The 27,855-nt window shown below is 35.0% G+C and overlaps 1 protein-coding gene across 2 annotated transcripts in view; it reads left to right on the top strand.

Annotated features, from left to right (window-relative positions):
* The window catches only part of TUBGCP3 (tubulin gamma complex associated protein 3), a 163,968-nt gene that overhangs the window by 95,518 nt on the left and 40,595 nt on the right, over positions 1–27,855 (top strand). For both annotated transcript variants that reach the window (XM_043997221.1, XM_043997222.1), the window contains exons 12-17: positions 7,689–7,799; positions 8,729–8,837; positions 12,736–12,925; positions 16,378–16,513; positions 16,995–17,063; positions 21,448–21,583. In XM_043997221.1, the coding sequence (XP_043853156.1) occupies positions 7,689–7,799; positions 8,729–8,837; positions 12,736–12,925; positions 16,378–16,513; positions 16,995–17,063; positions 21,448–21,583 (751 nt within the window). The remainder of the gene's footprint in view (positions 1–7,688; positions 7,800–8,728; positions 8,838–12,735; positions 12,926–16,377; positions 16,514–16,994; positions 17,064–21,447; positions 21,584–27,855) is intronic.

Genomic DNA, 27,855 nt, shown 5'->3' with positions numbered 1-27,855 from the left:
AATACTGTAAATGCAATTAATCTAATATGCTGAGTGGCAAGCTACAGAACAATGACACATATAGTTTGTTGGTTGAGTAACCTTTTAGATTACTCTTGCTGGGCTAAAGGGTTTTATTTTTATAGAAGATAATGGAATCTACTAAAGCAGTGATAGTCTCATGCAATCCCTTACGTCTTTCAAAGTGGTCTTTAGTCAGATATTCAATATTAATGAGTTAATATAAATGAAATAAGTCTGCTTTACAATTTTTCTTTCTGATGTCTAAATTTTTGGCATTGATTATATATTAATAATTGTTTTGACAAATGCTTTTAAGTACCTCTAAAGATAAGGGGTTTGGGCTTTATGTGATTTGCTTTATTCATTTCTTTATAAAGACATTTAAAGCCTATATTATCAATGCCTACTGAGAGTGGAGTCTTAAATGTGCATATCAGTTCATTAAGTAGCTCATAAAAGGATCAAACACAAGACTATGGCCTTATTAGTACAGCCTGAACCCACATAACTATTATGAAGGATAGTTTTAGAAAATACCCTTTATTCCACTAAATACCTAAGGTATAGGTATAGAAAACATTATGAATCAATGAAAAAAAACCTACTTATGTGTCAAGCCTAGTGCTAAGGGCTGATGATAAAAATACAAAAGTGAGATTCTCCCTTTGCTTCCTTGTAATAGCTGAGACAACATGTATATGGGAGGAGGAGTAAGCTACTGGATGGGTGGTAAAATAAAGTTATTCTCAGAATACCGAGTGGGTGAGGTATGTGATGTGGCAAGTCAACCTTTGAAAATATTTAAAATAGTATTTATCTTATATAGTTGCTTGTCATTATGAGTAAAACAAAGACTTCCATGTGAAAATTTGATAAGAAAATGTTACCGTTGATAAAATCTGTTTCAGGACTCTCGGAAAAATCATCCCTTATTTTCCTGAAACTGAACTTGGTCTTTGCCTTCATGTGCCAATACCAAGTGCCCACAGTCCTTGGGGCCAGGTTCTCTGTGCTAAAACTCAATTCTATAATCCTGAAAATGAACTTCTTAATTAGAAAAGGCTAGGGATAATTCCTCTTCTGTCTCCTTAAAGGTAATGTATATTTGAGCCTTAGGCTTTTTTTTTTTTTAAGTTATCATCCTATTGTAGCCTTCATTCTTAGGTATTTCGAGACTTCCCTAGAAGAGCCACATTAAGCTAATAGGCCTAAAATAGTCTTTTCTTTTGTGTACATTTTATTGCACCTGAGGTAAGGCTTTTAATTATGACAGCTGACTGGACTGAGGGAAGGGGATCAAGGAAAGAAGGAGGAAGGATACAGTGGGATGGATCACAGTCAACTGAGAAGACACAACTGGCTCTCCAAATGAGAGTATAAATATGTTTCATGAGTCTAAAGCAGAGGGTTTTTGTTTGTTTTTTTGGTATTATGGACTCCTTTGGCAGACTGATAAAATAACCTATGGGCCCCTTAGAGTAACATTGTTAAGTGCATAACATAAAATAAATAGGATTATTAAGGAAACCAATTATATTGAAATATAGTTATCAAAAGAAACAAAACCAAAAAAGTTCACAGACCCCTTGGGTAAAATGATCTTGAGACTGTGACAGACAGTTATCTTTGAGAAAACCTCCTGGACCTGTCATCCAGATTATTCCAGATTCTTGACATTCCTTCCTAGTTTGGTGCAGTGAGGCTTGGGTTAGTTCTACACAGTAAAGTCATTCCATAATTTGGAAGAGGGGCCATATGCTTCTCAGGAGAGGGTATGGTCTTAATCAAATGCATTTTATTGATTTCTTACCTCTCATGTAATAGGCAGATAAGTACCCAGGTGGTTAGGAAGCATGAATCTTCTAGCAAGGAAAAGTATACATATATGGAGGGTTTCAGAAAAGGGTAAAGTTAAGAGGAGGGGGCATATCTAAAGTTGACAACCCAGCAATAGTGACTTTCCAAATGGAAGATTCTTTAGGCTGACAAAATGACCTGACTTTTATTTGGGAGTATCTGAGGCCATCTAGAGGAGAATAGCATTATGGAAAGCTAATGGGGAAGACATGTTATGTAGTAAGTAGGATCTTCCAGAGTCCCTTAAATTCTGAAATCTATTGTTTACCTACTGTAATATAGCCTAGAAAGTTCTGCCTTTTGAGCCAGAGGACCTCTTCTGTACTTCGTTACCCATGGAACCTTTGGCTAGTCACTTAATGTCTCTGATTAGGGGCAGCTAGGTGGCGCAGTGGATAGAGCACTGGCCCTGGATTCAGGAGTACATGAGTTCAAATCTGGCCTCAGACACTTAACACTTACTAGCTGTGTGACCCTGGGCATGTCACTTAACCCCAATTGCCTCCTCCTTCCCCCCCTCCCCCCAAATTAGTGGATTGGGGACAGCTAGGTAGTGCAGTGGATAAAGTACCAGTCCTGGATTCAGGAGGACCTGAGTTCAAATCCGGCTTCAGACACTTGACACTTACTAGCTGCATGATCCTGGGCAGGTCATTTAACCCTCATCGCCCCGAAAAACAAACAAAAAAATTAGTGGATAGGATTATGTGCTCTCTAAGGTTCCTTCTAATTTCAAAATCTGTGATAACTTATAATTCTTTATAAACTGGTAATATCCTAAGTAAGGAATATTTTTCTAGCAGTTATATTTTATTTGGAGAAATTTGCTTGTGTAGATATTGGCACTATTATATCATTAACATTTATTATTTATGAGGACTCTGAAAAAACTGAAATCTAGAGAGAGAGAGCCATTGTCACACAGCTGATTAGAATACAAATATTGAAATACTTAAATAGACAATATGAGTAAAGAATTATTTTGTAGAATTCTATTTTTTAGTCAGATTTAAAGAAATTTGAAAGAAGGTAAAAAATAAATAAAATTACTTGATATAAATTGGCAGTCATCATTTGCTACAAAAGTTACTGTTGATCCTATCATTTTCATCAAATATTAAAGTTAGTAACCTTGAGCCTGATGTTGATCTGCTACTAAAGTTAGAAGTTATCTATGGAAAAAATAAGAATACCAAATATAGGAAAACTATAATCCTAATTATTCCAAGTTTAGTAAAACTTTGCCCAGTTAGGCAAAAAGAATCTTGTCCAAATAGAATGTCATATAGCTCGACTTGATGATTTAGCAGTTTCCTGCTTTCTGAACTCTTTTTTGGTTTTGTAGTGCTTGCTTAGATATAGGTTTTTCTGTGGTTGAATTTGATTTTTAAAGTTCCTTTAATTTTATTTAGAGGTAACTATCTAACAAAGAAACCCTTTGGTACTAGATATGTTCATTTCTAGTATATGAATAATGATATCCCTCACTTTTTACTTCCTTTTAGTAACAAAAACAGAGTGAAATGAAAAATCTTATAATAAAAATGATATGGGAGTGACTAGATAGGTACTGTGAACTTAGGCTTTAGCCAGAGTGCTTTTTTTTTTTTTTTGGAGGGCATGAGGGTTAAGTGACTTGCCCAGGGTCACACTGTTAGTAAGTGTCAAGTGTCTGAGGCTGGATTTGAATTCAGGTCCTCCTGAATTCAGGGCCAGTGCTTTATCCACTGTGCTACCTAGCTGCCCCCCAGAGTGCTATTTTTAAAATGTGCATTTGAAATAAATATAGGCACAAACATTAATTCAGATTTGATTCTGATTGTATGTTAAAGTGTTTCAATTCAGTAAGCATTTATCAAATACCTTCTAAGTGCTACTGTGGTAGACATTTTTTGAATGAATGATTTTTGGGGAAAAAAGCTAAGTAAGTACTTGTTTAAACTTATTATTTGGGAAGAGAGTGCAGCTAGGTGATACAGGGGAGAGTGTGTTGTGCCTAAAGTCAGGAAGAGTCATTTTCCTGAATTCAAATCTGCCCTACTGTGTGACCCTGGGCAAGTCACTTTAAACCTATTTTCCTTAGTTTCCTCATCTATAGAATGAGCTGGAGAAAAAAATGGCAGACCATTCCAGTATCTTTGCCAAGAACACTCTAAATGGGGTCACCAAGAGTCAGACATGACTGAACAACAGCGACAGCAACAATAACAAATTTGGTAGGTGAAGACTAAGATTTGAAGTGATCAGGAAAACCCTCATTGTAGGAGATGGCAACTTTGAATAGATTTAGGGATTTTGAAAGGAAAAAGCAAAGAAGGAAAGCATCCTAGGCAAGGTGTAAAGGCTATGCAAAGGCTTGAAGATTGGAAATGCACTGTTGTATATAGGAAATGGCAAGTAGATGTAGAACACAAAAAGGTAGTAATACATAATAATTCTGAAAGATAGGTTAGAATCAGATAGTAAAGGGCTAAGAGTTTTCATTTAATCCTAGCAGCGATAAGGAATTTCTTGTTGAGTTGTCTTTCAATTGTGTCTGACTCTGCGTGACCCCATTTGAGATTTTCTTGACAAAGATCTTGGAGTGGTTTGCCATTTCCTTCTCCAGCTCATTTTCCAGATTAGGAAACAAATAGGGTTAAGTGACTTTCCCAGGGTCACACAGCTAGTAAGTATCTGAGGCCAGATTTGAACTCAGGAAGGTAAGTCTTCCAGACTCCAAGCATGACACTCTCTCCACTGTACCAACTAGCTGTCCTATCAAATTGCAAATAACAGAGACTATTATAAATGGAGATTTCACATTATAGGTATTATAGTATGCACATATCCATATTTGAAATACATAGAAATTAGTAACATAGAATGTAATCAATAACTAGGACTTAAGCAAAGCTTTTGAGTAGTGAAAATAGATGACAAATTCTATTCAGTAAATATTTATTGAGCATATGCTTTAGTAATTGAAATAGCATTGAAGTTAAGAATCTTATGTTAAGCTCTTCAGTCTGACACTTAATAGCTGTGTGATAAGACAAGTCAATTTTCTTCTTAGATTCCCATTTGCCTCATCTGAAAAATCAGCATTATAATATTGTACTATTGACAAAAGATTACTTTCCACAGATCCACTTAAGCTATTTACAGAGTGGTGAATCACCAGTAGGCTGGCTACTTGGAAATGGCAACTGTTGATACAAAAATACAAAATGGCTCTCTGTCATAGCAGGTCTACTCTAGTGATGGTGTCAAGGTGTTAGAAAAGAGACCTAGGGGGCAGCTAGGTGGTGCAGTGAATAATGCACTGGCCCTCGATTCAGGAGAACCTGAGTTCAAATGTGGCCTCAGACACTTGACACTAGCTGTGTGACCCTGGGCAAATTACTTAACCCTCATTGCCCTGCCCCCCCTTCCCCCCCAGGAAAAAAAAAAGTAGAAAAAGATTTTAGATAATCTGCAGGGATTAATTTAGCTGTTGACATTCTAGATGTTACTTGTGTCCAGTGGCCAATAGTGGATAGATATACTGGCGGAACTGATTATGTTAATCCATATACTCTCAGTTTATAGAAAACCAGAAGACAAAAGGGAGTTGAAGTTCAATGGAAGGACATACTACAGGTTCTCCTTAGAGTCACAAATAAAGGAATCAATGAAATTGGTTTTATTGTTCATGCAAAGACAACCTGAAACTTTATAAAAGAGTAAGAAGCAACTCATAGAAAACCCACTAAGCAATACAGCTAAGTAAAGCTATCCCAAGAATGTTTAAGGATGAAATTAGAAGGGAAAAGCATCTGGGTTAGGCGAAGGCTAGGCTTACCTATTCATAAAATAGGTTTTTTTGAGGGTGACCACCTCTATTTAAGGAAGGCAACCAGACCTGACATCTCTTCTTTCTCATTAGGCTCCAAGTCAGATTCCTTTGTCCTGTCCTAGAAACCTCTTCATCCCACAACATCATTTCAGCCCTGGAATTCATACTTGAGAAGTATCCTCAGCCCCCCAGGAGTTGTTGCTCCCTCTGGTTGATGAACCCTTTCAGAACCTCCATCTAAGGAGGGGGGCCAGTCTGACCATCTCTGTTTTTTACCAGCCTGTCATTCAGACTTCTCCATCATGTCCTTACTCTTGAGTACCTCCCATCACCCCTACCCCACCACTACTTAACCTCTTTTTATGTGATATATTTACTTCATTATAATATAAGTTCCTTGAAGGCAGGGCTATCTTTTTGCTTATATTTGTATTCTCTGTGCTTAGAACAGTACATGGCACATAGTAAGTACTTAATAAATGTTCATTGACTAAATGATACAATTGTAAAGTGATTGATCAGTTTTTGAGGCAATTGGGGTTAACTTGCCTGGGTTCACACAGCTAGTAAGCGCCTGAGGCCAGATTTGAACTCAGGTCCTCCTGACTTAAGGTCCAGTGTTGGATGCACTGGCCCACCTTGTTGCCCCTTGATTAGTTTTTAAGATATAAGAATATAAGGATATAAGAAGGGAGGCATGGAAAAAACAAAAAATTTTATTACCAAAAAATGCTGGCCATGAGAATATCAATACTTACAATTTCATATGATTACTTTCTTAACTTTGTAAAGTATTTAGGAGAATAATCTACTTAAGCCTTTTGGCCATCCTTGGTGAAAGTATAAGGGAGGAAAAGTACAGGCTTTTATGAAATGTCCTGTATACTTGTTCAGTCATTTCATTCGTGTCTGACTCTTTGTGACCCCATTTGAAATTTTCTTGCCAAAGATACTGGAGTGGCTTGCCATGTCTTGTCCCCACTCATTTTACAGATGAGAAAACTGAGGTAAATAGGGTTAAGGCCTAGGGACATAGAGCAGTCAAGTATCTGAGGCCAGATTTGAACTCAGGGAGATGAATCTTCCTGATTCCAGGCCTGGTGCCATTGTGTGCCACTGTGCCACTTATTCTGCACCATCTTTTCTTTACATTCACACAGTTGACAGAAGAATTTAGAGAGTACTAAATCTACTGTTCATATTGTTCACTATAAAAAATATTTAAATTGGTAGAGCAAAATGTTTACCTTTAAGTTACTCCTCCAACATGTCTCCTATACATATGTCAAAGTCATTCAGATTTCCTTACAAGATGTAATAATATTGAGAACTTTGTTTAATGACTGATTATTATTGTAGAATGGAATGAGTTCTGATAATCATGAATATTCTGATCTAGCTGGCACGTGAAATATTGGAGAAAGGAGGAGTGTGAGATAAACCTGTGAATATAAAATCAGGGTAATGCCCTGGTACTTTATTTATAGGCCCTGATATAGCCTAACTCTTGATACACAGTTCTTGCAAGCTTGCTTATCTTCAAACAAAATCCACAATAGATAAGAACACACTGAAAAGGGAAAGGCTTGTTATAGGCAGGTACCCTACCTCATTGAGGGGTGATAACCTTTACTAGGATGAACTCAATAAAATTAAAATAGACACACATAGGGGTGAAAATGGCATGTACATCCCAGTAAGTATTGGAATTGTCACTCTTTATATCATACACAAATCATAATGCCAGTCCAAAAAGAAGTAAAGGCTTAGTTATGTGCAGAAATATCTGTTTAGGAATGTAAGGAAATGTATAATATGTTCTAGGAAGATTTCCATCTAAAATGTTTAACATTTCTAAAATGTATTGTTATTTAAATGATAAATTTTAAACTATCTAGAAATCATAGCTAACTAGAATGATATTCCCCATGTGTTCTAGACAGTCATTATTTTTACTTTAATATTATTTCTTAATATTTAAGATGATGTCTGTTTCCCCTTTCCCTTTCAGTTTTTTGTAGCTTCAGATCCTACAGTTAAAACTGATCGGCTGTGGCATGACAAGTATACTTTAAGAAAATCTATGATTCCTTCTTTCATTACAATGGACCAGTCCAGGAAGGTATGGCTAGAAGAGCTTTTATATAATTTAATGATTCATTGTTATGCTTTATTACTCTTTGTACTAATGTTATTTTTTTTAATAAGTGGATTGCTATATATAGAGAAATTAAATTCATTATCTGGATATTTAATTTTTTTGGATAGCATTTGGATGATATTGTGAATACCTTGCAAGTCAGTGGGTTTTTAGGTTTTTTTGGACACTATAGAATATTAGGTAGCTTTTTAAAAAAAAATTACAAATATTTAAAAACAGAAGATAGCATGGCATAAGGAATAGTTAGTTGGCCTTGGAGACAGAAAGACTTTAGTTCAAGTCCTGCCTCTCAGATATTCTGATCGTGGCTCTGGTCGTCACTTAATCTTTTTTTTTTTTTTAAAGTGAGGCAATTGGGGTTAAGTGACTTGCCCAGGGTCACACAGCTAGTAAGTGTTAAGTGTCTGAGGTGGGATTTGAACTCAGGTACTCCTGACTCCAGTGCCGGTGCTCTATCCACTGCGCCACCTAGCTGCCCCGTCACTTAATCTTTTTAATGTGCCAGCCAAACTCTCTAAGACTCTAAAGTTGCAGAGTAGTTGTAAATCTGCATTGAGAGGAATGTCCTTACTGGGAGATCCAATGAAATATCCTAAGTGTGGTTACAAAAAACCCCCCCAAAACAAGAAACTATCTACTAGTATTGTACTAGGTTTTTACATGAGTAAATTTGTACTTTATATTTTATATATGTAGTTGTATATACTCTATATATACAATGTATGTGTGTTCATGTGTGTATTTGTATATAATGTTTTGGTGCAGTTTTAAGTGTTAATAAAAACTGTACAAAGACTTTTGTAATATTGTATGTACTTGTGCAATTTGGGGGATTATTATAATTATAATTTCTAGGAAGATAACCACAGGATTTTTTTGTCCTTGTTTAGGTTCTTCTGATAGGAAAATCTATTAATTTCTTGCATCAAGTTTGTCATGATCAAACACCAACTGCAAAGATGATAGCTGTGACAAAGCCCACAGAGTCTCCAAAAGATGGTATGTCAGATGCTAAAAACATTCAGTTGATGATTCATTTCACAGCTATTGAGTATGCTTTTTGAAGTCTTGAGAATAAAAATCATGTAGTTCACTAAGTACCTGTATTCATTAAGATACTTTTCATTAACCACAGTCTGGATACAATGTTGTTTTTTTCCTTTTTATAATTTTTTATAACATGACCACATGTTTTTATTTATATACATTTATACAAATTTATGTTTATACATTTTTTTAAAGTAGGGCAGGTGATTATATTTTCATAATTTGTAAGTTTATTTTCATGGTGTAATAATCAAAGCAAATTTTAACTCAACCTCCAAGTCAAATTCTCATCTTTCATGAACTACCAGCAGCATTTGACACTTGGCCACCTCTCCTCTTGGAATGCTCTTTCCTCCTTAGATTTTTTGTGACATTATTCTCTTTCAGTTCTCCTTCTACTTGTTTGACCACTCCTCTCTCTCCTTTGCAGGGTCATCATCCATGTCACTTTCTCTAACTGTTCTGACCTTGATTCTCTTTTCTTTTTTCTCTTTATAAACTTTCTCACTGGCATCTTCAACTGGAAGGAACCTGAAAAATCTAATTCATTGCTGTCATTTTATAGGTGGGGAAATAGAAAAGTTAAATCAGTTTAATACATTGAGACTTGTGGGAGAACTAGCTCTAGAATCTAGAATTGCTGAGTCCTACTCCAAATTGTTTCAATTGTACCTTGTTTTCTTCCCTCCTAAAAAAGGGAAATAAATTTAAACAAATATTTACATATATGCTCATCTGAATCCCCTCATCACCTCTTACCTAGATTATTCCAAGTTAATCTCTTTGCCTCAGGCTTCTCACCATTCCAGTACATCCTAGACACTGCTGCCAAAGTAATTTTCCTTGAGCACAGATATGCCCTTGTGACACCCTGAACGAATCAAATCCATTTACTTTGTATTGCCACTAGGATAAAATATAGGTACATCTATTTAGCTTTTAAAGCTCTACCAAACTTAACCCTACTCCTGTCTCATAGTTTTCCCTTTCTCTAAGACAGTTCAATCACCATCTTCTTTCTGCATGAAGCCTTTCCTGATACCCTCAATTGCTAGACTCCTTTTCAAACTGTTTTATATTTAATTACTGTGTTATGTTTGTATTTGTATATATTTCTATCTGTCTCCCCATTGGAATGTAAACTCCTTTTGAGCAAGGATTGTTTCATTCTTTGTACTTGTACCTCTATTGCCAAAGCATAGTGCCTCACACAAAAGAAAAGCTTCATAAATATTTGCTGGTTGATTTATTGATCTTCCTTTTATTTGTAGCTTCCCTTTTGAGTTCATCCATTATTGCTGCTTTTGAAATAATCTTCCCAATGAACTGTGTTGATTTCTTCTACTCAAGAGCCTTTAATATTTATCTATTCCTTACTAAGTAATATCTGCATACTGGCATTTATGCCCTTCTAAGCTTTTCCCATCTAACTAGATGTCTCTTTTTCAGTGAATAGGTTCCTCTCAACCATTTACTGGTCCCTGTTCTCAGCCTGACTACTTCTGTCTCTCTGCATTTGCTCATGCCCTCCTCCCCAATGATGTTTTCTATTCTCTATCTTCTACTTACTTATTTCCACTTGTTGAAATTTAGGTACAACCTTTTTTTTTCTTTTTTTTCTTTTCTTTTTATTTAGAATTTATTCCCTGAGTTACATTTAAAAATAAATTTTAACATCGATTTTTAAAACTTTGTGTTCCAAATTCCCTTCCTCCCTCCCTCCCTACAACCTCCCTTAAGAACTCAAGCAATTCAATATAAGTTATACATGTGCAGTCATGCAAAACATTTCCACATCACTCAGGTTGTGAAAGAAAACAAACAAAAGAATCATCAGTTCTTTCTCTGTAGAAGGATTGCATTTTTCATATGTCCTTCAGAGTTATCCTAGATCATTGCATTGCTGAAAATAACCAAGTCATTCACAGCATATCATCTTACAATATTGCTGTTATTTTGTATACAGTACATTTCACTTTGTATCAGCTCATGTAGGTCTCTCCAGGCCTTTCTGATAGCAACCTGCTCATCATTTCCCACAGCACAATAGCGTTCCATCCCAATCTCATCCCACAGTTTGTTCAGCCATTCCCCAACTGATATGCATCACCTCAATTTCAAATTCAACTTTTAAAAAAAATCTCTTTGAGGATACCAACCTAGTAGGAGGTACCACCTTTTCTAAGAAATCTTTATCACCTTCTTTTTCCCTGTGCCTTTTTTTGTACTTGTTACCTTCTGCTTTGTATCATGATTTATGTACAATCTTATCCATTCTATTGAATTGTTTGCTCCATGAAGGCAGAGCCATGTCTTCTTTCATCTTCTTTGTGTCCTTAATACGTAGCATGGTGTTTTGTAGTAGTTACTTAATACATATATTTGAATTACATTTTTATTGAATGTAACCAAACAGTTGAAGATTAACATCACTCAGGATCTTTGATTATTTTACTGGTTTTTGTCACCTTCCCAAAAAAAACCAAACCCTTCCCCACAAACTTTTGAATTTGGCTCTTCTTAATAATTAGACAGATTTTCTTCTTCTACATTTGTATTCCATAAAAGTAAATAAAAAGCCAAAGACTGAGATTATCTTAAAATAAAAAAGACAAATGTATATGAACCTGTTAGTGTGAAGAACAAACAAAATATTTTTCATATTAATCCAAATATTTCCAAGTTTATTTAAGTTAATTCCCAAATGATACCTCTTATGTAGTTTCCTTTTAGTTTGCAGAAGCTGTAGTGGTAGAATTTGGGAGTAGCAGTTGTCTTATAATAGCTGGAGTTTATAATACAATTCTTGTGAGGTTCATTTCCATTGGATTGACATATAGGTGAGAATACCTTATTACATCAATCTTTGGGTTCTTAAATAGATAGTAACAGATCAATAACATGTTACTTTGTACTTTATAGCAATGTATATTTTTGTGTGTGTGAGGCAATTGGGTGGCTTGCCCAGGGTCACACAAGCTATTAAGTGCCAAGTGTCTGAGTCCGGATTTGAACTCAGGTCCTCTTGAATCCAGGGCTGGTGCTCTATCCACTGCACCACCTAGCTGCCCCTAGCAATGTTTTTTTTTTTTTTTTTTTTTTTTTTTTTTTTTTTTTTAGTGAGGCAATTGGGATTAAGTGACTTGCCCAGGGTCACACAGCTAGTAAGTGTCAAGTATCTGAGGCCAGATTTGAACTCGGGTACTCCTGACTCCAGGGCTGGTGCTCTATCTACTGCACCACCTAGCTGCCCCGCAATGTTTTTTTTTTGTTTGTTTGTTTTGTTTTGTTTTGTTTTTTTGCGGGGCAATGGGGGTTAAGTGACTTGCCCAAGGTCACACAGCTAGTAAGTGTCAAGTGTCCGAGGCCGGATTTGAACTCAGGTCCTCCTGAATCCAGGGCCAGTGCTCTATCCACTGTGCTATCTAGCCGCCCCCCCGCAATGTATTTTTAATGAAATTAGTATGCTTATTTTTAGGGGACTTTATTTGGACTAGAGTATCCATGATTTCAAGTACCATTGGGTTCTGCTTATCATGTACTGATCATTTGTTTTTCTGTTAAATTATCAGCCATAGATATTTTGTAAAATAAAAATAGATATTGTTTCTGCTGTAAATTCAACTAGTTGTTAGAGTTTTTGAACTTTACCAGTCATTTTACTTGGTAAAGATGAAATAGTTGTGATTCCCTTTATTGTCTTGGTACTAATAGCATTTCAGATGGGAAGAATAGGATTTTTAGAAATGTTCAATATTGACCTGTGTATATAAGTGTGCCCTTTTAGTTTCCTGTCTTGTTTAAAATGCTAATAAAGTATACATATATACTTTTCTTTTTTGCCTTGCAGCTGCAGACTTATTCACAGATTTGGAAAATGCATTTCAGGGAAAAATTGATGCAGCTTATTTTGAGACCAGCAAATACTTATTGGATGTTCTTAATAAAAAGTACAGTTTATTGGAGCACATGCAGGCTATGCGGCGATATTTACTTCTTGGTCAAGGAGATTTTATAAGGCATTTAATGGACTTGCTTAAGTAAGAAAAATATGAATACATATTTCTTATGCTTCTAAATATGTGCTAGAAATAGTGTTTTAAAAATCTTTTAGTATAACTCATATGACTTGCTTATGGGAATTCTTAAGTATAATTAAGAGGAAAATGCAATGATTTGCCTTTATGTAAGATATATTTTTAAACAAAATTAAATAAGTAAAAATAAAACTACAAGGTGGTTGCCAAAATAATATGGAGTACATACTATGTTCCAGGCATCAGAGACAAAAATGAAATAGTTCTTGCCATTAAGTTTACTTTCTACTGAGGAAGCAACATGTACACAGATAAAATTATACAAAAGTATGTAGAAGAGTTGTGACATAAATGCAGAATTTAATTTTACCTTTAGATCATCACAAAAGGCATCAGAAAAAGAAACTTAGGTAAGCTTTTAAAACTAATTTCTGGTTTTTAGTTTGCATTTACAGTTTGATGTTAAGCAGTGCCAACTTTTTCTTGTACTATATTGACACTGTACTTTGCAGCTTTGGTTCCAGGGTAACATTCTTTTTTTTAATCATAAAAGTATTTTATTATTTTCCAGTTACATGTAAAGATAGTTTTCAGTGTTTGTTTTCATGAGATTTTTAGGTCCAAATTTTTCCCCCTCTCTCTCTTCCCTCCCCCCTCCTCACTATAGAAAGCAATCTGATATAAGTTATATATGTACAATCATATCAAACATATTTCTGCATTGGTCATGTTGTGAAAGAAGAATCAGAACAAAAGGGAAAAACCTCAAAAACAAAAAAAAAACAAAAGTAGAAACAGTATGGTTCACTCTCCATTCAGAATCCACAGTTCTTTGTTCTGGATGTGGAAAACATTTTCCATCATAAGTTCTTTGGAATTGTCTTGGACCATTTGCACTGCTGAGAGGAGCCAAGTCTGTCACAGTTGATCATCACACAGTGTTGCTGTTATTGTGTAAGATGTTCTCCTGTTTCTGCTCACTTCACTCAGCATCAGTCCACTTTAATCTTTCTAGGTTTTTCTGAAATCTGCCTGCTCATCATTTCTTATAGCACAATAGTATTACATTACATTCATAGACCACAATTTGTTCAGACATTCCCCAGTTGATGGGCATTCCCAGGGTAACATTCTTAATCTCGAAGCTGGTATGTATGACTCTGGATCAGTACAGGAGTTTTTCATGTTTCCAGAAACAACCCAGACTGTGGGAGTAGAGCTCATAGGCACTCGTTACTCAAGTTGGAATGTAACTGGAATGAAAATAACTTAGTGCATGCGTGTGTGTGTGTGTTTGTGTGTTTTACTTGAGAGCATCAGGCTATCAAATTGCTTTTTGATTCAAGTCTGTAGTAATTAAGGTACTATATTGCAGCCTCACTTGCTAATCAGAGGGCAGATTTAAGTGTGAAAAAGTATGTTGGTCATTATGAGTGTGAGGACCAATCATAATACGTGCCCCCAACTTTGAGGGTCGCATGAGTCTTGTAAACTGTAACTATACATAGTAGTGCCAATTGCATTTGGCAGCATCTTTTTTTTTTTTTTTAGTGAGGCAACTGGGGTTAAGTGACTTGCCCAGGGCCACACAGCTAGTAAGTGTTAAGTGTCTGAGGCCGGACCTGAACTCAGGTCCTCCTGACTCCAGGGCCGGCGCTCTATCCACTGTGCCACCTAGCTGCCCCAGGCAGCATCTTTAAATGCAAGGAAAAGCACCCCTTTCTCCTACCTACTTTGGTTTAAAAAAATAAGGCAAAACAAAAAATAAAAACAACCCCAAACCACCTACTTTAGGCTTGGTAATGATTATATCAACCATGGTAACATCTCTGAAAATAGTTACTAAGTATAAGGTATTAGGTATAAGGTCAGTATGCTTTTTATTCTGGGGGGGTGGGGGCAGTGAGGGTTAAATGACTTGCCCAGGGTCACACAGCTAGTAAGTGTCAAGTGTCTGAGACCACATTTGAACTCAGATCCTCCTGAATCCAGGGCCAGTTCTTTGTTTGTTTGTTTGTTTTGTTTTTGTGGGGCAATGGGGGTTAAGTGACTTGCCCAGGGTCACACAGCTAGTAAGTGTCAAGTGCCTGAGGCCGGATTTGAACTCAGGTACTCCTGAATCCAGGGCCGGTGCTTTATCCACTGGGCCACCACCTAGCTGCCCTTAGGGTCAGTTCTTTATCCACTGCACCACCTAGCTGCCCCCAGGTCAGTATGCTTTCTGAACCATGTAGTTTAAAAAAGTTTTGTAGAGACTGAAACAACCTTTGATTCTTATAAAATTTTTGTTTTGTGTGAACCTGAGAATTTGAGATGCCCAGATTACTTAAGTTATTATGTGTGAAAACTTTTTTAAAGTCTTTGTTTAAAAGAAATTGCTTTATGGTTACAGAGGCTGATCTCTAATGTAAATAACAATAACAATGATGATAATACTTACTAACATTTATATAGCATTTACTATGTGCCAGGTAATTACACAGTGCTTAGTGCTTTACAATTAGTATCTCTTTTGATCCTTACACCAACCCTGGGAGGTAGATGCTATTATTATTGCCGTTTTACAGATGAGGAAACTGAGACAAACAAAGGTAAAGTGACTTGCCCTGTTTCACACATTTCATTCAGTCAGTGTCCCAGCACAGATTTGAATTTAGCTCGTCCTGACTCCTGACTCCAGAACTCCAGTCTGTCTACTGTGCCACCTAGACCTAGGGATATGTGTGTGTGTGTGTGTGTGTAAATTATCATTTGGAATATACAGTTTGAATTTTGTATAGTCTAGAGCTAGAAAATAAGTTTATTATGCTAAAGTATTTCTATTTCTTCCTAAAGCTAGGTTTTTTATGTTTCCTTAGGGGAATTTGATACTAATATCCTCCTTAAACTTATTACAGAGGAATCGACAAGCTAACTTTTTTTTGTTTCTATTTGTTTGTATATCTCTGAATATCTGTGCGTATATATGTACATGTGTGCATTTATATATATAATCAGGAGACCAATTAGTTCCTGTAGGCCTTATAAAATGAAAGAGATAGGTTTATAATTGAGGATAAAAGGCTTTATTCTTAAGTTTTAAAATCTGTGCCAAACACATAATAAGTGCTTAATAAATCCTTATTGCATGAATGAATTCTAACAGGTAAAGCTGTTATCTCACATATTTGGAAATATATATGATGAGTAAGCATTTGAAAATGCAGATATCTTATAATGGAGCAATTTACAGCCTTTTCAGGGTTGTGATATTTGAATGCTCAAAGTGAATTAAAACTAAATTTGTTTTGAGGTATGCCAAGGATTGGGAGTAGATTTTGGTGATACTGTTTGAAATAATTGGAAATATCCTATCTTAAAACCAGGTAAATTTATCCTGCGTTGTGATGCTTTAGTTATCAAAATACTTTTTAGGCATCTAATTATTTCTTTAAATGTGTCTTTTTATCTGTCAGACCCGAGCTTGTCCGTCCAGCTACCACTTTGTATCAGCATAACTTGACAGGAATTCTTGAAACTGCTGTCAGGGCAACTAATGCACAGTTTGACAGTCCTGAAATCCTTAAACGACTGGATGTTAGACTTCTGGAGGTATTTTAACCTTGTCCCTATTTAAAACGATATATGCTGGTTACAAAAAAGATTATCTGAATGAATTTTGTTGTAAAACAGAATGTTGCATCTAATTGATGTATTTTGTGGGGTGGACAGGGAGCAGATTATAAGATGGTGAATATAATTTATCATCAAATAGATTTGTTTAGTGGTATATTAGATTTTTCAGAGTCAGAAGAAAATTTAATTGTCGATTTGTAATAAAACAATTCTTTTTTTTTGCCTTTTGTTGCTTGAAGTGTTTTGAAACCATATGAAGCATATCATATATTCATATATATACATGAATGTATGTATTTGTCAATAGAAAAAAATGGAAATTAACCCAAAACTTACTCATTTACAAAATGAACCTGTTTACTGTTACAATTTTCACAGTTTAGACGTTTTTTGCTTTGTTTTGTCCTTAGGGATAATAAATACGATCTTTAGCAGTTTTTTTTCCCCCCCATACTAGGTATCTCCAGGTGATACTGGATGGGATGTGTTCAGCCTGGACTATCATGTTGATGGACCAATTGCAACTGTAAGATCATTTTGTGTATTTGTATAATATTAATATTTACTTAGATTGCTAAATATTTTGTTATTTTTAAATGGCCTTTCTATTCTAAGAAATTCTGATTAAAGTGATCGCTTGGCATCTGGGATATACCCATTGAATGAACATTTAAGCCAAAACTTCAGTTTCTTTAAATTATTAATGAGTGCTAAAATGCCCCATTATTAAAAACATTCTTTTAAGAAATAAATCATTTGTTCTCTTCTAGATTTCAGCAAGTACTTAATAAATGGATTGTTCATTTTATTCCATTATTCCTAGACTGTAGCAACTAATTTGGGATAATTTGCAAGGAACTATAAAATGTATTTCAGGGAAATCGTATTTGTACTACTTAAATAAAATTTGATATGTAGTATTCATTTGAAATGATGAGAAAATAGCTGTACTATTGTTCAAAGTGCTTTTTACCATATATAAAGAAATGTACTATTTCTTTTAACACTTATCAAAGAACAAAAGTTTGACCAGCTTAGTTGTCTTCTTACAAATGTGTAAAGGCAGAAGTAGCTCTTCTTAACATGACTGTTTTTTGCAGACTTCAACATACTGTTATTGACTATCTCTCTGAACGTACAAATAGATCCAAAATGATCTTTTTGGTATCTTCAATTAGCAAAACTTTATATTACAATATGCTTAAAACTAATATTATTATTTGGATATTTGATTATCTGTCTAGGAATCTTAGGAAAGCTCTAATCCTAATGCTATGGATCACATTAGTTTTCCATACCTTTAAAATTTAAATCACTAAATCCAATATGAGATTATCAGAATTGCCATAGCCTTCTTAGTGTCCCTTCTAGAATGATAGATCAGGTTTGTAGCTCCTGTGCTACAGGCATCATATTAATTTTGTCAAATATTGACTGTTAGTGTAAAATTTTTCTACCTTTAAATTCCTAAATGGGTAGTTAACCTGTCTTAAGTAATAAATAAAATTATATGATTTATTCTTAAATTCACCTTTATTAACATATTTAACTTATAAAACATTTAGATATCTTCCCTGAATAACTTACTAAAGTACATTTTGTTAAGTGATTCATTCCAAATAACACGACTTTTTCTGTCTGTTTTTTAAACGAACTATGCATATTTTTACTGTGCAGTTTTTTTACTTGCTAAAATCAAGCAGAGATTAGGTTTTCCTATAAGGCTTAGAAAATAATCTAAGATTTAATATAAAAGAAATGTAATTGCAACTACTCATGTTAGATGGTGTACATTAGATAGTTTTGCATAGTGCAAAGGATACCAGATTAAATTAGATGAATGCTTCACAGAACTTTAAGTGCTTAGAGGAATAGGTATCCTGCAGAGAAAATCTTTTTAAATCACTGAACATTATCTATATGTGTGATCTCTAAATTATTTCATAATGTTACAAGACTGAATAGCAGTGCAAAGGCATATATTGTTGTTCATTTAACACTATAGAGAAATTCTTTGAATACTTGATGAAAACTAGAATTTTTTCTGCATTCCATCTTTTGGAAAATAGTCAAAGAACAAGAAAAACACATATCGAGAAGTGGTTTAAAAGAGGGAAAAATTAAAAATTAAACATGTTCCTGTTTGGTACACATGTAGACCTGTCTGCCACATCAATATAACATTTACAAATTTAATTGAACATATGTTTATTGAGTATTTATGATATGGTAAACATTTCAGAACATACAAAGATGTACAAGATGTTGTCCTCACCTTCATTCCAGGGATTTACATTTTTGTAGTAGAATATGAGGAATAATACAGGATAAATACAAGCACAGTAGCTCAGGACCACAGAGTGGGCAAAAATGATTTCCAGGAAGATTATCAAAGAAGATTTTATGGAAGAGGTATTATGTGAGGTGTGCCTTGATTCAACAGAGATATTCCAAAACTTAGCATAGGTGGACATAGACCCCACCTTGTCTCCATATGGAAACATGTCTGACCAGCACAGCAAATTGTGTTGATTTGTATGGTCGTAGGACATCCTCTATTGGGGACATCCTTCAAGTCTGAAGAGCCACAGCTTCAAATCAGTGCAGTTCACATGCCCATTTGTGATCAGGAAGCAACATCAGTATGGCCAGACCCAACCAGGAAACTGTCAAGGGAGTCAAAGCTGGAACATTAGCCGGGACACCTTTGTTTTCTCTTAGGGGAAAAACTGGCCTAAGTTGGACTAATTGCATGGGGGAAGGTGTTAGGATATTGTTTCAGCTATAATTAGATACTACAAATGGACAAAGAGTGAGATCCAGAATTTAGTAGGAGAAACAGAATGGGATGGGTTATATTTGTTACCTCAGTCTTCTTTCTCAAGTAAAAACAAACAAAAACTTAAAAAACAAAACAAAAACCCCTACTGTCTATAGGATATTCTGTGGCTCTGAAACATGGAATCCCACAATCTCCAGGAAATTGCAGATTATTCAAATGACAATAAGTGGTGGGCTAAAAATGTCTCACATTACCAATGAAGAATTATGTGCAATAAAAATTTTAAAAGAGAAGTATTATTGATTTTATCAATAATGAAATTCAAGTGATCATGTATATAGAACTTGAGATAACAGATAACTATCCTGCCTGCTCTCTGGAAAAGCTTCTAGTTACAGTCCTGTTAGCAAACTATTTCTGCTTTCTGAAGAACAACGTAGCTAATCATCAGTAGACTGGTTCAAGAATTTACTGATCATAGCAAATCATAAAATAAGGAATATTCTAGAATGGCCTTTAGTCTTGTATGGACATCTTCAGAGACCTAGGCATAGCACTGCAAAATTATGGGGGGCAGCTAGGTGACACAGTGGATAAAGCACTGGCCCTGGGTTCAGGAGTACCTGAGTTCAAATCCGGCCTCAGACACTTGACACTTAGTAGCTATGTGTCCCTGGGTAAGTCACTTAACCCCCATTGCCCCGCCAAAAAAAAAAAATTATGATCAGATTTGGCACTCCCAGAAAAGGTATAAGAAGGTACCTCTCTCTTTCCTCCTTTGTAGAGGATGGCAAATTGTGGGTATGGAACAATGCATATGTCAGAATTTAAAAATATGTTGTTTAGTTGGCAGAACTGTTTTTTATCCTTAAAATTTTTTTGTTATGAGGGATTGTTCTCTGTGAGGGGAAAGGTAAATGATGAATTGGCAAATGTAGGGGATATAAAACAAAAGATTTAAGTGAAATTTATTTAGAATATCTTTTTACCCATTCTTTTACTTCAAGTTCAGTCTTTTCCACGAAGCCTTCTATAACACCTCCAGTCCTTGTTCTCTTTTCTCTGAGTTCTTTTAGCATTAACAATTGTGCCACATAATATTAATTACATATATATATGTATATGTGTATGTATATGTATATGTGTGTATATGTATTATATAGTTTGTCAGTTGTTTCAGATGTGTTAGTCTTATTTACACAATTAAATAAAAAAGGAATCATATATAGAATTTTAGAGATAGACCATACCTTAAAGATTGTCTACTTTTATAGGTAGAGAAACTGCAACCTAGAGAGGTAAAATGATTAGTCCAGGGTCTCCCAATCAACGATTGAGTATTAGAACTAGAAGACCTATTTCCCAACTCTTTTTATCCAGTGCTCTCACTAAAACACCTTGCTTCCTTGACATATGTTTGTCCACTACAAAATAGTGCTGACCACTTCAGGTTCAACAAGCATTTAATATACACCAAACACTGTGTTAAGTACTAGAGATATAAAAACAAAAATAGCCCTTGCCCTCAAGGAGTTTACATTTAACTGGAGGAAATACCATATACACATATGAGTAGATGCAAAATGGGTAATTTTGTAGATGGGGGCAGGAAACAGTAACAATTGGGGAAATTATGAAAGGCCTTTTATAGAATCTAGCACTTGAGTTGATATTTGAAGGAAGAGGTTGTAGTTCCTATAGGTTAAATGAAGAACATTCCGAGAAAGAACAACGACCTAGACAAAGATATGGAGATGGAATGTTGTATATAAGAATAGTAAGTTATGGTTAATGGTGAATGAATGCCCTAGTGTGGCAATATATCTACCTCCAAAGCCAAATATAAAGTATCTTACCTTTGGGATATCCAAATTTATGGAAGAACATGTTCTAATATGATTTTAATAATATGATTCTTGTCTCTTAATTTAAAAATATATTAGATCATTTCTTTTTAGAACTTCACATTTGTGTAAATTATACCTTTTGTTCTTAATTATACTGGTTGTACTGCCATCTTACTTGCAGTAGATTAGGTGTTAATTTTCTTTATAAAACTCCTGAGAGATAAAACAAGTGTCTTTGTAAATGTTGGTAATACTTTAAGACTATTTACTGTTCTTTTCAGGTGTTTACTAGGGAATGCATGAGTCACTATCTAAGGGTGTTTAACTTTCTTTGGCGAGCTAAGCGGATGGAATATATCCTTACTGACATACGGAAAGGACATATGTGCAATGCCAAGCTCTTGAGAAATATGCCAGGTAAAAGATAAACTCTAATGTTTTACTGAATTTTCTTTTCTATATGAATCTGTTTTACAACTGATTTGAACTTTTTTATTGGATTCTTAAAAAAAAGAATGAAATCATATAATATGACTAAACTTAAGAATCATTGTTAGTTTCTTTTTCTGTTTCTACCTTTGAGGAAATTTAATTTAGTTTGGACTCAAACATTCAGTTAAGTCAGCAAGCATTAAATATTTGCTGTGTGCCAGGCATTAGGCTGAGTTCTGGGGATTGAAAGACAAAAGTGAAATAGCCTGCCCTCAGCCAGCTTACATTTTGATTATTTTCTTTTTTCTTTTCTTTTCTTTCTTTCTTTTTTTTTTGGGTGGGGGGGAGGGGTGAGGCAATTGGGGTTAAGTGACTTGCCCAGGGTCACACAGCTAGTAAGTATTAAGTGTCTAAGGCTGGACCCGAACTCAGGTCCTCCCGACTCCAGGGCCAGTGCTCTATCCACTATGCCACCTAGCTGCCCCATGCCAGCTTACATTTTGATAGGGAAGCCAACATGTACATAGTTTTGAGTAGTTTTGAGATAGAGAGTGCTAGTTTTGTAGGGAATCAGTAAAGACTTTATATATAAAGTAAAACTAAAGCTTATACTTGAAGGAAACTCAGGATTCTTAAAGGTGGAAGTAAGCAGGCATGAGGGTTTAGCCAGTGCAGAAGCATGGAGATGGAGATGGGAATGTCATTTGCACAGAAAAACAAGGAAGTCAGTCTAGGTAGATAGTAGTGTGTATGAGTATTTCTTAGAATCCATATCCATATCACTAATTTACTGTAAACGCTTTCATTTTTGGTTTATTTTTCATTTTGACATTCATTCATTCATTGTTGCACTTCAGAAATGTAAATGAATAAAGTTTTTTTTTGGATAGTCTCTGTGTGTTCTTGATCAAAGTTCATATCTTGAACCTATTAACTTTCAGTTTTACAAAGCTGCATATAAATTTGATGGTCAGTTAGCCAGGCTTTTCAATTGATAATTCTTGAGGTGCTAGTTAATAAGTAAATCAGTGACCAGACAACTTATTTTAGTTTTTAGATTTCTATATATTTTTCTGTAGTAATGAATTTTGATTTGGCTGAAGTAGATTATTTCAGCCAACCTGTCTCATAGCGGTGAGTCATATCTCATGCCCTTATCTCATAGTGATATAACATTATGGAGAAAAAAACCCATCCTGTTAATTCTTGAAGAAAGGATTTGAAAACTTCTTTTTATTACTAGATTACTAGTTTAAAGACCTGTCAGGTTTAAGAGTAATGATCAATGTAATACTAGTGATAGAGAAAATCACAATATCATACTGACTAGATCCACTATAAATTTATGTTATCTAATCTTAACTGATTGAAGCAAGTTAATACTGATATACCTTCTTAATCAGTTTAGTATTCCACTCATCATAGCAACTATTCTAAACCTTTTTATCCCTCCTCAAGCTTCCTGTGGTACCCCCTAGTCCTCCCACCCTTTTAGATGAGGAACTTTCCTCATATTTTACCAAAACTTGAGTACATTGGACAAAAGCTCCCTTTTTTGTCTTCCTCATCATCTTGAATCACTCAGATGTCTTCCCCCACTATCTTCTCCTTCATCTCTGACTCAACCTGGAAAAGTGGCCTTGTTTCTCTGTTTCTGAGGGAATAAGCAAAGGCAAAGAAGAAATAGAATTATTTTTGTAGATATGATGATTTACTGAGAACTCTAAAAAGTCAACTAAAATGAACTTAATAACATCAGGGTATAAAATAAATTCACATAAATCATCATATTGCAAACAAAACATAGTAGATAGAGAAATTCCATTCAAAATAACTCCATAATGTATAAAACATTTAGGAATTCATCAAGACACACCTATGAGTCCAACTACTACAAAACACTCTTTACAGAAATAGGAAGCTCAAGTAATTAAAGAGATATTAATTGTTCATGAGTAGGTCATGCCAATATAATTTAAAAGACAATGCTACCTTAATTAATTTACTTATTTATTGCCATACCAATCAAAGTAACAGTGCTAGGGGAAAAAAAGAACAATGAAAGTTATCTAGAAGAAGAAACAATTAAGAATCTTAAGGGAAGTAATTTAAAAAGGGAACCTAGCAGTACTAGTTCTCAAACTGTACTACAAAGTCGTAACCACTAAAATCATTCGGTACCAATTAAAAATAGTTTGATCAGTGGAGCAGATTAGATATATAACACACAGAGGAAGCAGATATAGTAGTCTAGTGTTTGATAAACCCAACTACTGGGTATCCCAGCTACTGAGATAAGAACTCACTATTTGACAAAACTGCTGAGAAAACTATAAAGCAGTCTTTACAGTCATAACATAAACATAAAATAGTCCTAGCTGGTTTATAGACTAGCATCTCACACCATATGCCAAGATAAATGACCTGGTCATAAAAGATGACATTATAAGTGAAGTAGAGGAAGAAGGAAGAAATTATCCTTTACAGCTATTGAGCTCATAACCAAACAAGTGATAGAAATAATCACAAAAGATAAAATGGACAATTTTGGTTATATAAAATTTATGAGTTTTTGTACAAACAAAATCAATGCAGTTAAAATTAGAATGGAAACTACGGGAGGGGGAATCTTAGCAGCAAGTTTCTCTGATAAAGGTTTTATATTCAAAATAGATAAAGAACTGATTAAAAAATTTAAGAATATGAACCATTCTTTAATAGATTAATGGTCAAATCATATGAATCAGCAGTTTCAAAGGAAGAAATCCAGGCTATCAACAACCTCATGAAAAAAATCTACAATTAGGGAAATGCAAATGAAAGCAACCCTGGAATTCCATATCATACTTATCAGATTTGCCAAGATGACTAAAGAGGAAAATGACAAATATAAGAGGGGTTATGGGAAAACAGGCACACTAACACATTGTTGGTGGAACTGTAAATTGGTTCAGCCATTCTGAAAAACATTTTGGAACTATTCCTAAAAAGTCACTAAATAGTACATAACCTAGACATATATCTAATAACACCACTACTAGATTTATATTACAAAGATATCACAAAAAGAGAAAAAAGCCCCATATGTACAAAAATATTTATAGATGCTCTTCTCATGGTAGCAAAAAAACCTAGAAGCTTAAGGAGGTATCTACTTATTATACAATGTCTAAGCAATTTATGATATATGATTATAATAGAATATTATTTTATTCATAAGAAATGGCAAAATGGATAGCTTCAGAGAAACTTGGGAAGACTTGTAAGAACTGATGCAGAGTGAAGTAACAGAATCAAAAGTACAATTTAACAATTTTGAAAAACTGATAAATGCAATTACAAATGGTGATTCTAGAAAAGTGAAAATGAAGCCACTTCCTGCATCCTGACAGAATGGTAATGGACTTAAAGTACAGAATAAGACATGTTTTAGGATATTGCCAGTGAGGGAATTTGCTCAATTAACCATGGCTATTTTTATTAAGACTTCCTTCCTTCTTTCCCTCAACCCTTTCCTCCCTCCTTCCTTCCCTCCACCCCTTTCTCCCTCATTCCCTCCCTTCACCCCTTCCCCTTTTTCTTACTCTATCCTCTCTCTTCTCTCTCCCTTTTCTCCCTCTTTCCCTCCATCCTTCCCCTTTTCCCCATCTCTTCTCATCTTCCTCTCTCCTCTTTCCTCCCTCTCTCTCCCTTTCTTCCTTTCCCCCTCTGCCACTTTCCCATTCTTTTATCTTTTATTTTCTCCCTTTTATTCTTTTTCCCTTCTCTTCTCACCTTTTACCCCCCTCTTGTACTCTCTTTTCATTCTTTTGTTTAGTTGGAGGAGAGTAGGAGCATCAGAAAATAAAGTTTTAAAAAAAATTTTTTTAAGCTTCAGTTCAAATGTCATTTTCTACAAAAGATCTTTTCTGGTTCTTCGCTTTGCTCTGCCCCTCATCAACCTTGGTTTTAGAGAGTTGATTGCTTAATATGGTAGGACAGAGTTAACAGGAATGGAAAAGAGGAAGGCAGAGAATGACTTCTTTCCAACTTTAATCATGCTTATGCTAATAAAGATAGGTGGGTGGAACTGAGGATACTGTCATGGACATTAGAAATTCCAGGATTTGAAAGGGCTATCTACCTTCAACAACCCTTTGGCTTTTGGATTATATCAGAATGTCATGTTGTACAGTTGTTCATGTTTCTCAAATGTTGGCAGGAGTAGGAATAGTTTATTATCTTTTTTAAATGAACATTTAAAAGTTATATCAGTTTGTACATTCAGTTTGTTCCTTCCCATTGCATTTTTAAAAATACTATCGAAAGAGATAAATTTTCACAGGACTGCTGTTCCTTCTCTATACTGGTATTTTTTATATCAGCCTTCTGTTTTCAGAATAAAGCTTCAATCTCAATTCTTTATTATTTTTAGAATTGAAAGATAAGAGTTCCATAGTAGTTATGAGTATATGAGCATGAACCATTAAAATGAATTTTTGTGCTTGTCAGTGTCTTGATAATGAACTAACTTTTTTGATTTTATTTTTTTCCTCTATACTTAAAGATAGCCTTGTTTGCTATATGTCCAATCCAGTCCATTAAACATTTATTAAATCTTTACTATGGGCCAGCACTGTACTAAAGTGTAAGTGATACAGTTAATAAAATGATAGATAGTCCCTTCCCTCAGAGAGCTTACAATCTAAAGGGGAAGATAATACATAAGGAGGCAGGAAAGTGGGGCATTGGGAGGCACCAGGAGGTACCTTCTCATGGGGGCATTTTGTTTCCTGGAGTTGAAACCAGACAAAGTAGTAGATGTATAGTGGAGTGAACTGAAAGTCACTTTCTATCCTTTACAAAGAAAGGCATTGGGAGGACTTTCATACTCCACCCTCCAGCCCTCCAATAAGAGGGGAGAAGCAGCCCAGGAAGATGGTTTAAATCAGAACTTGAGTCAGCAGTCTGGTGGTGAGATTAGAAGTGACCAGGGGGCGGCTAGATGGCGCAGTGGATAAAGCACCGGCCCTGGATTCAGGAGTACCTGAGTTCAAATGCGGCCTCAGACACTTGACACTTACTAGCTTTGTGACCGTGGGCAAGTCACAACTCCCATTGCCCCACAGGAAAAAAAAAAAGAAGTGATGACCTTATCCTGGAATGGACATCTTGTTCTCTTGAAACCAGGCAGAGTAGCAGATGGAAAGTGGAGTGTTTATATAGTTTGGACTCTGGTGGGAAATCACTTGAAGAAGTAAAGTTTTGATAGCTTCTTTCCCATGACACTATAATATTGAAAAGGTAACATTAAGACTTATAAATCATTGGACACATGTGTGTATGTATGTGTATGTGTGCATGACTACAAAATGCAGAAAACATGAATATAAGGACAAAGAAATGATGGCATTTTGGTTTTTTGTGGTGAATTGTTTTTTTTTTCATAAGTAGACTTTTAAGGAAATAATCTTTTTTTTGTTGTTATTGTAATGTCATTTTAAATATAAAAATGTAAAGTCTTATGTTCATCATGAGAGTGTTACCTATTCTACATGATATACCATCATAACAATTAAGTTATAGAGTTCTGAAATATGAACATTCAAGGAACAGATTTTACAAGATTTTTTTTGAATTTGAGACACTCCTTGAATCAGTTCTTTAGAATAAAAGAAAACTGAATTCAAGAGAACCTCTCCCCCTCTCCTGAATATTTCCATGAGGAGAATCCATTGGAAAATAAATAAAGCCCTTGTAATAAATATATCAAGTGAAACAAATTCCCACATTGTGTGTATTTTAAAATGTATGTCTTATTCTGCAGGATGTGCTAGGTATGTGACTGTAGACAAGTTACTTAACCTGTGTATGCCTCACTTTCCTCAGCTGTAAAATGGGAATAATAATACCTACCTTCTAGGATTGTTTTGAGGATCAAATGAGATAATACTTGTAAAGAACTTAGCACAGTGCCTGGTATAGAGTAGGCATTTAATAAATGCTTGTTCCTTTCCCTCTTCTCTCATTTCATACCAACATTAGTGGTATTTCAAACAAAATAAATGAGACATCAATCCCTCAAATCAATCGATCAGTCCATAAGCATTTATTAAGTGCTTATTATGTGTTAGATATTTCTGGGGATACCAAGAAAAAAGACAGTCATCCATGCCCTTGTGGAGCTTACCTTCCAATGTGCGAAGCAATATGTATTTAAATAAGGAATATTAAGTAAATATAGAGTATATGGAAGGTACCCTGAGACAGGCAAATAA

Source organism: Dromiciops gliroides, chromosome 3 (genome assembly GCF_019393635.1).
Source record: "Dromiciops gliroides isolate mDroGli1 chromosome 3, mDroGli1.pri, whole genome shotgun sequence".
Classification (NCBI taxonomy): Eukaryota; Metazoa; Chordata; class Mammalia; order Microbiotheria; family Microbiotheriidae; genus Dromiciops; species Dromiciops gliroides.
The sequence above is the reverse complement of the archived record's forward strand: the minus strand, read 5'-3'. Positions and strand labels throughout refer to the sequence as shown.